At 44.5% G+C, this 17350-nt stretch overlaps 1 protein-coding gene across 2 annotated transcripts in view; it reads right to left on the bottom strand.

The window, feature by feature from the left end:
* Positions 1–12701: 12701 nt before the first annotated feature.
* Positions 12702–17350, bottom strand: part of ADGRL1 (adhesion G protein-coupled receptor L1) — a 44519-nt gene continuing 39870 nt past the window's right edge. For both annotated transcript variants that reach the window (XM_045852811.1, XM_045852812.1), the window contains 3 exons: positions 17222–17350; positions 17030–17047; positions 12702–16581 (listed from right to left, as the gene is read on the bottom strand). In XM_045852811.1, coding sequence (XP_045708767.1) covers positions 15839–16581; positions 17030–17047; positions 17222–17350 — 890 coding nt within the window. In that variant the 3' untranslated portion in view covers positions 12702–15838. The remainder of the gene's footprint in view (positions 16582–17029; positions 17048–17221) is intronic.

The following is a 17350-nucleotide window of genomic DNA, read 5'->3' as shown; positions in this document are numbered from 1 at the left end:
ACCGTTGCCCACTGGCAGGAAGACTCCATTCATTCTCTGCTCCCACATGCTCAACTTTACATTTGTTTAGTAACCAATTTTTAAAAACAAATTTAAAAGAAGCAGGTGAAGTTGATCTTAATACATTGTGTTTAATCCAGTAGAGCCAAAATATTTTCAACAGGTGGTGGGTTTAAAAAATACAGATAACTTATATTTGTTCGCTCCATACTAAGTCTGTGAAATCCCATCCTTTTTACACTTACAACTACATTTTCATCAGAAAGAGTTGGTGTGACTTTAAGTTTCATAATATTAATAGTTGAAAATGTAGATTTCCGTGCCCCAACCTGACTGACATTACTTAAGAGTTTTCCATGAGCTCAATTGCATTTTTAAAAAATATTTTACCTATTTACTTTTAGAGAGGGGAAGGGAGGAAGAGAGGGAAAGAAACATCGAAGTGTGGTTGCCTCTCACGCGCCCCCTAGTGGGGACCTGGCCTGAAGCCCAGGCATGTGTCCTGACTGGGAACCAAACTGGTGACCTTTTGGTTCACAGGCTGGCACTCAATCCACTGTGCCACACCAGTTTTGCTTTTCAAGGTTTTAGGTTTCACTTACCTGCTGTCAAGCTTCGTTTAAAAATATTAAATGGAAAATTCCAGAAATAAACAGTTCTTACATTTTAAATTGTGCACTGTTCTGAGTATCATGATGAAAAATGAAATCTTGCACTAGCTAGTGTTCTCTGTGAGGTGAATCATCTCTTTGTCTAGCACAACAATTTTCAACCACTTTGCCACAAGAATTTGTAAACAAGTACCTGACTAGTGAGGGACACTGATCTCTGTTCCCATAAATTGTCAAATAAAAAAAATTACAACAGCCAACACAACAATAGCTATCTGGTGTGAATGAATCAAAAGTATACCTATTTTTTGTCAGATTGGCAAAAATTATATTCTTTGATGTGCTGCAGAATTTTAGTAATTAGTTTGTGTGCCATGAGATGAAAAAGGTTGAAAATCGCTGGTCTAGTGTATCAGAGAAAGACCCCCATATTCACGTAACTTTTATTACAGTAATTGTTATAATTGTTCTATTTTATTGTTAATGTCTGACTATTCCTAATTTATAAATTAAACTTTGCCATTGACATATATGAGGTCTGTAGAAAAAGTCCATCCATTGTTTATATAACAAGAACAGTTTGCACAGTATCGATGTGACCTGGCAGCCAAGGCAAGTGGACTGGAATGTGCCTGTGTGAACAATGATGACTTTACTGTACTAGTCAGTGGGGGCGGTAGACACTGTTGAGTGAGCATGTGTACTGTGTGGCTGGCGCATTCAAAATGAGCAAGTAGAACCATGAATTTGCATCAAATTTTGTATTAAGCTTGAACATTCCTTCATGGAAACTACTTGGATGATTCAGAAGGCTTTTGGGGATGATGCAATGAGTGCAGTGTAAATAAAAGTTTGGCACAAATGCTTCAAAGATGGTCAAGAATCTGTTGAAAGTGATCCACATTCTGGAAGGCCAGTAATGAGAAGAACACTGGAGAATGTTGAACGTGTACAGGCTGCAATCAACAAATATCGGTGACCCAGGTGACTCAGTCCCCCTATAGCCCAGACTTGGCACCCTGCAGCTTCTGACTTTTCCCATAACTAAAATCACCTTTGAAAGAGAAGAGATTTCAGACCATCGACGAGATTCAGGAAAACATGACAGGGCAGCTGGTGGTGATTCCAACAAAGGATTTTGCAGAGTGTTTTGAACAGTGGAAGAGATGATGGGAGAACTGTGTGAGAGCCCAAGGTGCTTACTTGGAAGGGGACAGAGGTGTCATTGTCCTATGTACAATGTTTCTTGTATCTTTTTTGATAAATGTCTCTATTTTTCACATTACATGGCTGGATACATTCTGGACAGACCATCATATGTATAGGAAAAAACAGTATATATAGGATTGGGTACTATTCATAGTTTTAGGCATCCACTGGGGGTCTTGGAACTATCCTCCTTTGGTAAGGGAGCACTACTGTATTGTCTTTAAGACTCAACATAACATTGCTTCGTTTCCTACAGCCCACAAGCCCCAACTTCAGTCCAACCAAATTCACTTCTCTTTGTTCCTTAAAAATGACGTGGGCCCTGGCTGGTGTGGCTCATTGGGTTGAGGGCTGGTCTGCAAATCAAAGGGTTGATAGTTCAATTCCCAGTCAGGGCACATGCCTGGGTTGCAGGTCAGGTCCCTGGCTGGGGGGTGCGTGAGAGGCAACCACACACTGATGTTTCTTTCCCTCTCTTTATCCCTCCCTCCCTTCCCCTTTCTCTAAATATAAATAAATATAATCTTAAAAAAAATATATATATATGAATATGACATGGCACTCCCAGCGCAGGTCCTCTACCTAGAATCTCCTCCCAGTTCTTGGGATGGCTGGTACCTTCTTATCATTTATATCTGTCTGTTTAAATGTCTTCCACTGGACACTCTTCACACTCACAGAATATATAAGTCTGAATAGCACTGATCCAGGCCATTAGCATTTCTTATCTGGCCACCTCTGTAGCCTCCCTAGAGTCTTAAGGCCTCATAATGCTAGGTATATTTTTGTATGTACATCTCACACTAAGTAAAAAAAAAAATTTTTTTTGCACCGAATAAAATGGAAAGTTTTTTTCCTGCCTTTGAAATTTGTGATGGCTGTGATTTCTTGGCAATCATTAGGCCTATGTGGAAATTTTTGTGACTCAAGAGAATCTAATTTTCAAATTATTTCCAAATATAATTTGATTACTTATGAATACTAAATTTAATGATGAATGAAGTTGCTATAATGTTACATTTTCTAGATGTTTAATTAAACATCTATTCATACCAACTTTGTAGTTTCCTTTTTGCATTATGGAACTTTTTTTTCCCTTATCCCCAGCCCCAGCCTTTTCATAGCCCCTGAAAAGCTCATCAGCCTGGTGGTGCTAATAATGAAAATGGATCTGGACAGCTGGCTGAATAATCCTCAATTGTAAACCAGATCATGTCATTACCCTGCTTAAAACTTTCAAAGGCTTATCATACTTGAAATGAAACCTAAGATCTTTACTGTGGTTTAGGAGGCCTTAGCTGACCTCTCAGGCCTCATCTACCAGTCTCCCTGTTGTCACCACTCTCAAACTCTGCTGGCTTTATTTCCCGTCTTTCAACATTCCAAGTTTATTCCTGGTGCAGGGCTTTGCACTTGCTGTTCCCTCTGTCTGGAATCTGCTTCCTTCAGATGATTACATGGTTGTCTCATTCTCCTTGTTTATGGTTCAACTCAGATGTTCATCTTAACCCTTCCTGGACCACCCTAGTTAAAGTAGCCCTTCCTTAATCCCATCAGCCTGCTTTATTATCTTAGTAGCCCTCAGAATCTGTACTTCTGTTAGTTTTAAATTGTGCTTGTTATCATTCATAATCACTCAATAGATTGAAAGTTGGTTGTGGGCAGAGATCTCACCTGCCTCACGCTGACCTCAAGATATTTTGGAGATTAGCATAGAGCCTCACACAGTCATCAGTAGATTTTTTTTTAAATTATTCATTTATTTAATTTTAGAGAGAGGGGAAGGAGGGGAGAAAGAGAAGGAGAGAAACATTGATGTGTGAGAGAAACATCTATCAGTTGCCTCTCCTGTGCCCCCAACAGGAGTCCTGGCCAACAACCCAGACATGTGCCCTGACTGGGAATTGAACTGGCAACCTTTCAGTTCACTGGCTGGCACTCAGTCCACTAAGCCACACCAGCCAGGGCATTCAGTAGATTTTTAAAAACAGAATAAATCCATATAACAGGCTTAGCATAATACCTGGAGTGTGAAAAACACTCAATAAACAAGAACTGTTAGTAGTACTTAGTAATAAGCAGATAAGTCTCCATTCTTATGTAATATTTCAGGGGCACACATTTGAAAAACTGTTAAGAAATGCTAAAGTAAAATATGCTTCTACTCATTACCCAGCTTAAGTAAATTATCAGGGATGCACTTGAAAGGGCCCTGCCTCAAACCTGCTCCTCTGCCCTTTTCTTCCAGTGTAACTACAACCCTGGATTTGGTGTTTATTTTTCTGTATATATTGTATATCTTTATGTGCATGTGCCTTTTTAAAAAATTTCTATTTATTTTTAGAGAGAGGGGAAGGGAGGGAGAAAGAGAGGGGGAGAAACATCAATGTGTGATTGCCTCTCACGTGCCCCTCCCTGCTGGGAACTTGGCCCACAACCCAGGCATTTGCCCTGACTGGAAATTGAACCAGAGACCCTTTGGTTCACAGGATAGCGCTCAATCCACTGAGTCACACCAGCCAGGGCTATATGCATGTGTCTTTAAATGATATGTAGTATATATCATGTTCTACAATTTTATATAAATGATATCAGTGCACCCTGGCTGGCGTAGCTCAGTGGATTGAGCGCGGTCTGGGAACCAAGTGTCCCAGGTTCGATTCCCAGTCAGGGCACATGCCTGGGTTGCAGGCCATAACCCCCAGCAACCGCACATTGATGTTTCTCTCTCTCCCTCTCTTTCTCCCTCCCTTCCCTCTCTAAGAATAAATAAATAAAATCTAAAAAAAAAATAAAAAAAAATGATATCAGTGCAAAAAAAGAATTAACCTAATAGGCCTGAGACTGCTATTCTTAGAAAGGTTTATTGGCAAGGTTGGACCTTAGCTAGTGTCTAGGAACTTAGATTTTAGGAGGGTTCCCTCCAGTCCCTGAATAATAAGAGTGGCTTGTGATGCCTAAACTATTTGTACAGTGTGGTTTGTTAAACACCTGCTTTCTTTCTAGAGTCTGGAATTTTGGTACTTGATCAGCTCCCTGTAAATACCTTAGCACTGAGTCTCTAATGAGCTTCTTTAGTAGATAACATTTCACACTAGTTGTCACAGCTCTGCTGTAGGAACTAAGTGCTTCCCATGTGACTCCACTAAGAGAGAACTCTTAGAAGCTTGCATCTGGTTTCCTCCAGACCTCACCCCATGCACCTTTTCCCTTGGCTTTACTTTGTATTCTTTCATTGTAAGAAATCATAGCCATGCATACAACTATATGCTACATCCTCTGAGTCTTCCTAGAGAATCATTGAACTGGAGATGATCTTGGGGAACCCTGACACAGTATCACACTGTGATATATCTTTATAGGACTGGATCTAGGGTAAGGCAACTCACATAGGGGATAAAATATGACATGCTCATTCCTGAGGGTGAGTGCCTCCTAAAATTTTCACCCTAGACACCTCACTTGCTTCACTCTAGTCCCCGTCCTACCTTATGAAACCTGTTTTTTTTTCTGTCCAATATAATGCTTTTGAGATTTATCTATGTTGACACATGTATGTATATAGCTCTAATTCATTTATTTTTACTGCTAGAAAGCTCTGCTGTCTAATGTAGCCACTAGCCACATGGGGAAATTTGTTTCTCCAGCCACACCAGCCACATTTCATTGTTTAATAGTTACCTGTGGCTAGTGGCTACTGCATTGGACAGCATGGATAGAGAACAACTCCAAGATCATAGAAGTTTTGTTGGACAGCGTTTATGTACCCATTCACCTCTTGATTGATATTTAGGTTACTTCTAGCTTTCTACTCTTACAAACTTTGCTACAGCATACATTGTGTATGCCTCCTTGTGTATATGGGCAGGAGTTTCTCTAGGATACATACCTAGGAGTTGAATTGCTGGCTAATAGGTTATAGGAGTATTCACCTTTACTAAACATTGACAGTTTGCTCTTCAAAATGATCATCTCAGTTCTGATTCCCAACAGCAGTCCTGCTGTTGCTCAGTGTCCTTATCAATGCTTGGTATTATCACACTTCTACATTTTTGTCCTTTAGATAGATGTGAATTAGTGGTTTCAGTTTGCATTGGCCTGATTATTAGTGAGGTTGAACTATTTCAATATGTTTATTGATTCTTTGCCTTTTGTTAATTGCTTATTTGTATCTTTGCCCATTTTCCTGCTGGGTTGTCTTTATCTTACTGAGATCAGGAGTTCTTCTCACATCTGAGATTTGCCTTTTCATTTTTATAGTGACTTTTGATATTCAGAATTTATTACTATTACTATTCTAATGTCATCAGAATGATCAATCTATATACATATTTTGTAGGTTTTTGGCCTTGCTTAAGAAATCTTACCCTGAGGTCAATAAGATATCCTACTGTTTTCTCCTAGAAGTTTTACTTTTCATTTTTAGCTTTAAAAAAAATCTGCCTGGACTTTATTTTTCAAAAATATTTTATTTGTTTATTTATTTTTGAAAGATTTTACTTATTTATTTTTAGAGAGAGGAAAAGGAACGGAGAAAGAGAGGGAGAAAAACATCAATGTGTGGTTGCCTCTCACATGGCCCCAAGTGGAGACCTGGCCCACAACGCAGGCATGTACCCTGACTGGGAACAGAACTTGTGATCCTTTGGTTCACAGGCCAGTGCTCAATCCACTGAGCTACAGCAGCCAGGGCTTATATATTTACTTTTAGAGAGAGGGAAAGAGAGGGAGAAAGAAAAGGAGAGAAATGTTGATTGGTTGCTTGCTTCTTACACACCCCCAACTGGGGACCTGGCCTGCAACCCAGGCATGTATCCTGACCAGGAACTGAACTGGCAGCCTTTCGCTTTGTAGGCCAGCGCTTGATCCACTGAGCCACACCAGCCAAAGCAAACACTTTATTTTTGTTTATTTTTTCACATGGATAACCAGTTGTCCTAGTTCTGTTTATTGAGTAGTCCAGTGGTTCTCAAAATGTGATCTTCTGGGGATTCTCAAGATCCTTTTAGGGGATCCAAGAGATAAACTATTTTTCTTATAATTTTAAGGAGTTATTTGCCTTTCTCATTTGTGCTGTGTTGTCATGTGAATTATTGGTATAAAGCAATGGTGGGTAAAACTGCTGGTACCTTAGCAGGAATCAATGCAGTGCACCAAAAGGTAGCAGTAGTTATTGTATTCCTCACCACTACACACTCAATGTTAAACAAAATACTTTCACTTAAGAATGTCTTTGAAGAAGCAGTGAAAATTAGTAATTGTGTTAAAGCTTAGCCCTGCAGCAGGTCCTTTTAATATTCTCTGTGGTGAAATGGGAAGTTTGCATAGAGCACTTCTACTGCATGCTGAAGAATGATGGCAGTTTAGGTAATATACTTGTACAATTGTTTGAGTTGAGGTAAAACTGGTGACTTTTTTCATGGAACACCATTTTTACTAGAAAGAATGACAGCCTGTGGTTACTCAGATTAGGATATTTGCCAGATATTTTCTCCTAATTGAAGTAAGCTAGTCATTGTGATGACAACTGATGGTTGTTGCCAATGATAAAATTTGAGCTTTCAAGCAAAACTTAGACATTTGGGAAACTTATTCACCACCATGAATCTGGCAACTTTTAAATATTTAAAAGCTTTTTGATGAGATCAGTGGTGATATTAACAAACAATGACTTTAAAAATATTGTATAGTGAAATGTAATAACTCAGTAGATTAGTATTTTCCAAAAGACCAATGCATGCTGTTACAAAGTCATGCATAAGGAAAAGATCAATTAAAACTGTAGGATAGACAATAGGTTTCAATATAACACAGTAAAAAAGTTCATTGATACAGTTTCATATTCCACTCTGTAAAAATACACCATCACATGTTGAGTTTTGGTGTAGTAAAAGAGTAGAATATTCCCAATTAACTGAAAAGGCTGTAACACTCCTCACTTTTATGACTACTTATCTGTGTGAGGGATTTTCTTCATATACTTCAAAACAGCATATTGCAACAGATTGATTGCAGAAGCCTGTATGAGAATGAATGCAGCTGACTTCTTTCATTAAGCTAGTAGGAGTGTTACAAAAACATAAAACAATGCCATTCCTTTCACTGCTTTTTTAAAAAATATTTTTCATAACATAGGTTATTTATGTTAACATCTAATGGATTTATTTACTGATTTAAGTTAGTTAAGTATTTAAAATTTTTTTGGTCAGTTTTAATTTCCAAATTAGTCAATATAAATAAATATAATCCCTATGCATATATATAAACAATAGCTCTTTAGATTCCTCAGTAGTTTTTTAAAAAAAAACTTAATTTTTTTTTAGAGCAGCTTTAGGTTTACAGCAAAATTGAGAGTATGGTACAGAGATTTCCCATATACTCCCTGTCCCCACCATGCATAGCCTTCCCCACCGTTTTTAAAACAGATTTTCTTTATTTTTAGAGAGGGCAAGCGGGGAGAAACAGAGAGAGAGAAACAGCTATGTGAAAGGGAAACATCAATCAGTTGCCTTGTTTACGACTTGGGACCAAACCTGCAACCCAGCCTGACCTTTTACTTTGTGGGAGGAAGCCCAACCAACTGAGCCACACCAGTCAGGGCTCCACCACCATTAAATCCCCACGAGGGTAGTGAATTTGTTATAATTGATGAAACTACGTGAATACATCATTCTCAGAGCATGAGGTCCATAGTTTACATTAGGGTTTCCTCTTGTGTTGTACGTTCTGTGGGTTTGGACAAATGTATGACATGTATATAGTCTCATACAGAGTTGTGGTTTTTTTTTTTAACTACCCTGAAATTTTCTGTCCTCCACCTGGTCATCCCCTCATCCTTGTTAATTTTTAAGAGGATAAAGGGATCCCAATACTACAACATTTGAGATCCTCTGGATTAATCTGTTCTTTCCCTAGAGACTTATAATTTGTGTCTAGAGCAGGTTTCCATCTAGTCACAGGTCTCCGTCTAGTTACAGGTCTTTTCATTAGCCTGTCTGTCTCTTTCTGTGCCAATACCACATCATCTTAAATATTATCACACTGTAACTAATCTTGGCAGGGTTAGTCCTCACCGTGTTCTTTTCTTCTAGTTATTGGTTATTCTTGGTCTTTGTTCTTCCACAGAAAGTAGGACACACAAATACTTTTTCCTATGACAAAGTAATATATGTTTCATACAAAAACAACAAATTTCAAGAAAGTAAAAATTACCCACTACTGATAAGCTATTAATATTTTGGTGTATATACTATGCACACATACATATACATGCATACATACACAATTTTATATATGTATACACACTTTTTGCATAAATATTATTTTAAAAACTAGGGCAGTCTTATATCCAGCTTTTTACACTTAGTACTACTAATATATTTCCACATCATTTAATGTTATTCTACATCATCATTTTTAATTGTTGCATGGTATTCTGTTTGTATTGATGTACACAATTTATGTAACTTTTTTAAGCTGAAATTTTAAATTATTCCTTATATTTTACTCTTAGAAGCCTATCTACATTAAATCTTTCCACTGAGTCTTTTTTTCTTTTAGGTTTTATTTATTTACTTTTAGAGAGAGGGGAAGGGAGAGAGAAAGAGAGGGAGAAAAACATCAATATGTGAGAAACATTGATTTGCTTTTTGCCTCTCTCTCACCCCCAACTAGTGCCCTGACTGGGAATTGAACTGGCAGATTTTAGGTTTGCAGGATGATATTCAACCCACTGAGCTACAGTCAGGGTCTGCCACTGAGTCTTTATGGCCATGTGCAGTTCTTTTTATAGGATCAATTCCCAGGAGAGAACTGGTTGACTTAAATTGAGGACTTCAGTTGTGAGAAGCTGAGATTACTTGGACAGAGACAGAGGGTGATGGAAGACAGTGGGACAGAACAGATTGAAAAGAGTCGCAGTTGCAACGGTTTTGGTCAAGGAGAATCTGGGTCAAGTGAAAAGTGATTGATATAAATGGGAAGGGAGAAGCCAGCAGGGACCTGTCATCACTGCTGATTTCCATGACTGCAGTGTTTGAAAGGGTAAAAGTGGAGCAGATTAACCTTGAAATGAGGGGTTGGAGGATTAGCCTCAGCCCAGATCCCCCAGGCCTTCCCAAGAGTTCGTGGGAGAGTCAGTTTTCTCAAGGGCAGAGGTCCCCAGTGTTTTCAGCCCTTTGGGGATCTGAAGAGGCTCTTCTATTGCTCTGAATTAAGGACTTCCCTCTGGCTTGACTCCCATATGGGTCCACTCTAGACTGTCCTAATACTAGCTACATAGGGACGATCAGGGTGTGGTGCAGTCAGTGGGCATTTCCTCTGACTTTGAGGTGCCAGGTTGTCAGTCTCCTTTACTGTATGCCAAGTAGGACAGTGAAGGGGAGTAGACAACTGTGACTGGGTGCAAACAGTCCCAGAAGTAGCCCTGGGATTAGAAGACCAAGATAGAGGCCTAGTCCAGCTCTTTCTTATTAGCTGAGTGAGTGTGGATATATTCTCTAACCATGTGGAGATGTTCTCTAAACCCTTCTGGGCTTCAGTTTCTGCAGCTGTAAATGGGACTAAGTAACACCTACCCCACTGGGTCATTGAAAGGCTTAAACTGGATAGCATATGTAAAGCATCTACAGAATGTAGGCACTGTGAACTTGTTTAGTAATCTTATTTGATCACTCTTACCTCAGTTTTCTCATCTGATAAATAGGGATAATAATATATACCTTGTGACAATTAAATGAGATGAAATGTAGAAAAGAGCTTTGAAATGACAAATCTCAATATAAATGTTATTCCTGCATATGTGCAAATTGGTACCACTAATAACTGCCTGAGGGTCATTGGTTGTCTGGCCCAGCAGATTTCTACAGTGTGTTTAGTGGGGAAGGATGTATGTAGAGCTGGGGAGAGTAAAGGACATAAAGAGAGAAGAACAGGCCATGTTGTGGAATCTCATCTTAGGCCAGGATTGTATTTCAAAATCAGACCATGATGTCAAAATCATATATAATTAAGTTTAACTACTGAACTGGTTCACAGGTCATCTCAGTTAAGTCCAGTAGAATCAGTTCCTTTTTCAGCACAGGAACATATTTTGCTTTTTCTTGGGTTGGACACCAGCTAAAATATTGAAGTTAGGTTTCAGGGCCATGCTGAATTAAAAACTTAGCATCACACAGTGAGAGATGTGTGGGAATTGAGGCTAACAAATGGAGCAGCAGAGTAACAACTCCCATCAGTCTTAGCTTTCATCTCAGACTCACTCGGAGGAACAGAAGTGAAAACACCATCCTATATTACTTTCTCGTTGGGGAGGCAGACAATAAACAAGCAAAAAAGATACTTAGTTTGTGGGATGGGAATACTATGAGAAACAAACAAAGGAAGAACAGGGTTAGGAAGTTCTGGAATGACCACTAGCAGTTTAAATGGAGTAGCCTGCTGGGAAGCTCTGATTTGCATGATGCAAAGGCCCTGAGGCAGGCAGGAGGGTGTCTGTGTGCTTGCAGATGAGGATCCCAGTGTGGCTGGCGTGGAAGGAAGGAGGAGGGGAGCCATGGGGATGATATCTGATGCTGTAGGGCCTTGTCAGCTATTGTGCTGACCTTGTCCTTTCATCTGGGCAAGAGAGAAAGCCATTAGGTAATTTTGAACAGAGGAAGGACAAAATATGCTTACTGAGATCACTCTGGTTTCTGTGTTGAGAAAAGCCTGAAGAGGAATAAGAGAGCTAGTAAGGGGACCATTGCAGTGCTCCTGATGAGACACAGGGTTGGCTTGAACCAAAATGGCAAGAACTAGTTAATACTGGACACTTTAACATTAGAGCTGTCATTGCATTTACTGTCAGATGTATAGTATGAGACAAGGAGATGAGTTCAAGAGAAGCTCCAAGGATTTTAGTTTGAGTCTTGTGATGGATTTGGCCATTATTTGAGGTGGCAAAGCGTTTGGGAGGAGCTGGGGAGTGGTAGTCAGGAACTGGGTTTAAGACAGATTAGGTTTGAGATCCTGCCAGACACCCAGGGGTAGATGTGGAGAGGGATGCTGGATGAATGTAAATCTGGAGCTCAAGGTAAAGTTTAGACTGCAACTCTATGCTCAGGTCTCATCAGTATATAGATAGCATTTAAAACCATGAGATGGACCAACCTTTCCCAGGGTAGGTAGGGAAAAGGTCCAAGGCTGAGCTCCTGGTCTTGTCAACGTTAAGAGGTCCAGAGATGAGAAGGAACCAGCCACTAGGACTGGGAAGGAGTGGCTGGAGAGGTGGGAGGAGAAATGGGAATGTGGTATCCTGGATGCAGGTGTGGCAGGCAGAGGGGCATGAAGAGATAGATGCTTTCACTGTTTGACCAGTCGTTTCTGAGTGCTGGCAGTTCTTTTTGAGGATGTGAAATTTATTATGCAACCCCATTATGTTGTCACTTTCAAAAAAGCATATTCCAATAGTGTGTGGGAGTCTAGGAATCAGATAGGCAGTGTAAAATTCCCATGCTTGCTCTAATACAGCCTGTGGGCACATGTTGGGCCAGGAAGGGCTTCGAAAGACACATGGCACAGTTACCAGGCCCAGAGAGCCTTGGTGTATACATCCAGGTTCCGAAAGCCTGTTTCCCTGTTTTGAAAGTGGAGTTCTAATAACCTTCACCCACCCTACAGTGTTTATGAGGATTCAAAGAAAAACTACACCTGAATTGCTGCCCGGGCCCAGGATCCTATCAAGTTCTGGGCAATTTTGACTCCAGCCTTCTGCTGTAGATTCCAAGTGTTGCAGTGCATTCTCCTCCCAGTGTCAAAGCCTCATGCAGACGCTCTGTGCAGGTCCACTCACCTGTTTCTCACCGCCACCATCCCCCCCGCCCCCCGCAAAGAGTCACACCATTCATCATTCCAAGAAATCTTAATTTCTTTATTGTTTTTTTTTGACTCAACAATTTTTTAAAACTTTTTTTCTGAAACGTTCTTGTTGTTATGAGCCTTTTGTTTTGTTCTCGTTAAATGCACTCGACCCAAAATTGGTTTGGCATATCGAAAAGGAGACCAAGGAGGGACTGGGGGCATGGAGGGTGGGAGGCCTGAATGGACAAAGAGAAATTGAGGATGAGAGAAGAGGAACACAGAGACAGTGAGGAAAAAACTGGGAAAGAGGTGGAAGAGACACAGAGAAAGGAAGGCAAGGGAAACCAAGAGAAAAACAAATAAACAAACAAACCAAAAAAACCCAGATAAAAATAACAAAACTTAGAAGCAAATAAATTCAGGAGCCCAAGGAAGGGAATAGGAGAGGAAACCAAGACCCTTCCTTCTCTATACCGTCCCAGCTGGGGTTGGGGGCGTCAAGGCACCAGGTCTGGTTGGGGTCGGGGGGACGAACACCTGGGCTCTCCTTGGTGGCTTTGCACTGGACTGCAGTGGTGTTCAGCCCCACCAGGGGGCCCTGCCACATAGCTTTGAAACCTAGGAATTCACCTTGGTGATTCTGGCTGAAATGGGAACCAAGGGACCCACTGCACCCTCTCTCTCCCTTTGATTGTCGGTCTGGAGATAAAAAGAGGGCTGGGCAAGGGAAGAGGATGAGGGGCTCCTTGCATGCCTCCAGTCCCCCTGGAAGCTCTCACACCCTGCCAACTCCTCCAGCCCTCTTGCTGGTGTAAGAGGCAGCCTCTGTCTCTAGCTGGGCTGGTGCCTGGGTCAGGCCAACTCCTCCATCTACCCTTGTTTCCCACCAGCATCTCAGATCTCCAGCTGCCCCTCCCACAGTGGAGCAAACTCCTGGCCCCCTAAAGCCAAAGCAGGCCATGGAGCTGGCTCCCACCCTCCTCACAGAGTCACCTGGGCAAGCTAGTCCCCACCCTTACTTCTCTTCTGGGTCCTGACTCACTCATGCTCTTCTAGTAAAAGCCTCCCTACCAGAAAAAGCCAGAGATGGAACCCAACACTGCCTTCTCCCCACTCCTGTCCCCCTATACAGGACAAACCACCATCTTTGGTCTGACCCCTTCTCCCCTGATGGGGACAAGCCAGCCCCAGCTCCCCCGAAGGGAGGGGCTTTCTAGCAGCAAAAAGGGCCCCTCCAGCCACCTACCTGTCCCTTTTCCCTAGTTCCTCCCTAGAACCCCTCCCCCTTAACCCAAATAAGTTCATGGCAGCAGCAGGCTGAGACCCAAAGATGTTTGAAAACTCATGGCACTTGTGAGAAAAGAGGGACAAGAGACAAGGGGTCAGAGCAGAGGTGAGGGCCACCCCTGGGGAAATGGCAATTATGGAGCTGGGTTAGTATGGAAATGGGACTATGTTACTCCCCAGAGTTGGGGGGCCTCTGGGAGGGCCAGGGTGACAGGCTAGAGAGGATGGGGCTAGAAGAGGTACTCAGGAGACATGTTAAGCCTGACACTTTTAGAGTCCACAGGTTTGGGCTTGAGCCTCCAGAACATGGGTATCCTGACTCCAGGCCCTAGTGTCTGGCTTTGCCTCCTCTGCAGGAGGGTGTAGGGTAGGGAAGGTGATCTCTCACCTTTGTGCCCTCCCACCCCCAAAGACGACTATTTTATCACTCCCAGCCCTCCTCAGTCACATCAAACCCTGCTGCCCTCATCTTCCTTCCCCCATGAACCTTTCTAGGAAAGAAATCAACTCCTCATCCCCAGCTGAATTCCAGAAGCAAAAGACAAGAGGCAGGAACTCAAAAGGACAGTGCAGCCATCTTGGCAAAAGCATCTTTGGGTGTGAGGGGTGCCTCCCCCAGGCCAGTGGGGAGGAAAGGGGGAGACAGGCCCCCAATCCTGGGGCAGGCAGTGAGGTACACACCCCAGGAAGGCTGACTGATGCCAGGGGCAGGCGGAGCAGGGAAGGAGATGACAGAAACGGGTGCCAGGAAGGAAACGGGTTCTTTGTTTTGCTGTTGCTTCTAGATTTTTTTGTCTCTGGACTGTGAAAAGCTGCTCTGACGGCCCGCCCACCTGGCTGGGGATGCACACATATACAGAGAAGTCCTGGCTGCCAGGATCCAGAGGCGGCACTCTGCTTCGGAGGAAGCCTGGGCTGGCTGGGCCACAGGCTCCTGGTGGCTTCAAGTGATGAGATTTTCTTTCTTTTCTTTTTTTTTTGTCTTTTCCATTTCGTTGAAATATTTACAGCAATAAAGGAGGAAGAGAGAGGGAGAGAACAAGGGCCCCCTAGGGAAAGATCCAAGCCCAGGACCCACTCCCCAGGGAGATCCAGACCCAAAATCTGCTCCCCAGATAGCTGAGCCCACAGGACTGGAACTGCCCAAATATGGCCACCCCTGTGGGCTGGGGGCCCTTTGGGGAGTTGTGCTTCATCAGGAGTCACCCCAAGGAAGGGGGTCATTGGGTGTACTTAAGGAGGGCTGAGGGGGCAGGCTTGCTGGGGAGGCAGGGACTAAGAGCAGAGGGAAGGAGCTTCAGAGAAAATTCAACCTTTAAACCACCAGCCACAAATGCCCATTCCACTGGCTCTGGGGCTTTTATCCTTGGACAGAGGCCCCAGTCTCCAGGGAGCCAGGGAACTGTAGTGCAGGAGGAACCTGTCCTTCTGTCCTTCTGCCCCTCACTGCTCCCTCCTGGTGTAGCCCAGCATTTCTGGCTACAGAAAGAGGAGCAACTGACAGGTTCCAGCCAGCAGAGCCTTTGGCCCAGGGATACCAATCCTTCATTTCCCTCCAGCAGAAGGAAGAGTTGAGGGGAGGGGGAAGTCAAGAGTGGGCTGCACCCTTCCAATTTCTCCTCCCTTACTCCCCTGGGGACCTCCTGACTCCTCCTCATGGCACTTCCCCCAAATCAAGCTGGTGCATGTGGCTGGTGGGAAACCCTGTCTATGAACCCTGCACCTCAGGTCCCCACAGCAGAGCCCCCAAGTGGCCTGCAGGGACCTTGGACAAGGGACGCCTGGAGGGTGGCCCACCAGCCACTGCCTCCTTCAGTCTCCCTCTCCCACCAGAGCCCTTCCCAGGGTTCCCTCCCTGGCCTGGGCCACCAGCCCATGGTCCATGAGGTCCCTCAGAGGCTGGTAACCAGCTGCATCTGCCCATCCCCATCAGGCCCCGGCCCCTCGAGGCCTGGGGCTGCCAAATAGCCTTCATGGCTGGGCCGCCGCACCTGGTAGTAGCCCTGCAGGGGGTTTCGAGCCACCAGGGCCGGTGGGCGCGAGGTGTAGTAGATTTCAGGGGGAACTGGGGGTGCGGGCGGGGGTGGGGGCAGGGCCTCGCTGGGTCCCTCGGGGCTGCTGTCCGGGTAGGAGGGCGAGTCCCGCAGGTTGGCCCCACTGGCATAGAGGGAGTCCCGGCCAGGAGGGGAGGACAGGGGCCGGCTGGTGGCCCCGTCCTCCGCCGTGCAGCTCTCTGACTCGTCCAGATCACTCTGGTACAGCACCGACTGGGCCCGGGGCAGCAGCAGAGGCTCCTCCAGGGCCTTGTAGAGAAGTTCAATCTCCGCCCGGTCAGCACCCCCGGGCCCACCCGCCTCTTCCTCACTGCCACCCCCTGGCACAGGTGGCACAGGGGGTTCAGGTGGTGGAGGGCCCTTGGCCCCGCTGCTGCTGCCCCGCAGGTTGTTGTGCACCAGCTCCGAGATGATCATCTTCTCAAAGGCAGCAGCATCTGCCAGGTTCCGGCCTCGGGGTGGCTCTGGTGCTCCATCCCCTGGAGGAAAATCCCCACTTCGCAAGGAGTAACTGTTGTTGAAGTTGCCGTTGAGGGGTAGCGTGTCCATGCCACAGGCTTCCCGGCCTCCCAAGGGGTGCTCTGCAGCAGAAGGGGGCTGCTTACAAGGAGGGCCAGACAGCAAGGATACAGGCCACATGGACTGGGGGTTTACCCCTGCCCCTGGGGACTGGGGTCTTTCATTCTCTCTTCCTCACTGGCAGTGGACACCCACCATGCAGGTTGGTGGAAGGGAGAGAGGAGACCAGTTTTCCCAGGGTCCCCTTCCAGCTTCGGGCTCAGCATCTTAGCAGTGTGAGAACACCTGGGTGACTGGGTCCATTTCCAGTGCTTTGATCCTCATCACCTTCTTTCCCCGCTTGAGGTCCAAATGCAACACCAGCCACCAAGCCAGAGATTGCATGTGTGTGTGTTGGGGACAGAGGAAGCACCTGGAGTTCTCCTCCCTAAGTAAGTAAGGCCATCTGAGGGAGCCACTGTCTTGTTCCCCTCCCAGCCTTGGAAATGGTACCAGGAAAGTCACACTTACTGGGTTCCCGGTAGCTCCCTGTAGGTGCCAGGCAGGAGGGAAAAAAAAAGAAGGTGAGTGGGCTTGGAATGCTGAGTCTAGGTTCCAGTTCAAGAGGCATGAAGACATCCCAAGTGAAGACCCCTCCAGACGCAGACCCCCAAGCTCCCTGACCTGGGCTGTCACCCTCTCCCAGCACCACAATAGTCTCACCTGGGGAGTTGAAGACAGGGGGTGAGGAGGGGTTGAAGCCCACTGACTCAGCAATGAGGGTGTTGTAGGGGCTGGTTCCCCCACGGGGCTGCAGCACAGGGTTGGTCAGCAGGTGGTTCCCCATGGTAC

This window comes from Phyllostomus hastatus, unplaced genomic scaffold (genome assembly GCF_019186645.2).
Source record: "Phyllostomus hastatus isolate PE091 unplaced genomic scaffold, TTU_PhHast_1.1 phas_contig_98, whole genome shotgun sequence".
Classification (NCBI taxonomy): domain Eukaryota; kingdom Metazoa; phylum Chordata; class Mammalia; order Chiroptera; family Phyllostomidae; genus Phyllostomus; species Phyllostomus hastatus.
Note: the sequence above shows the minus strand (reverse complement) of the source record. Positions and strands in the feature narration are given on the sequence as shown.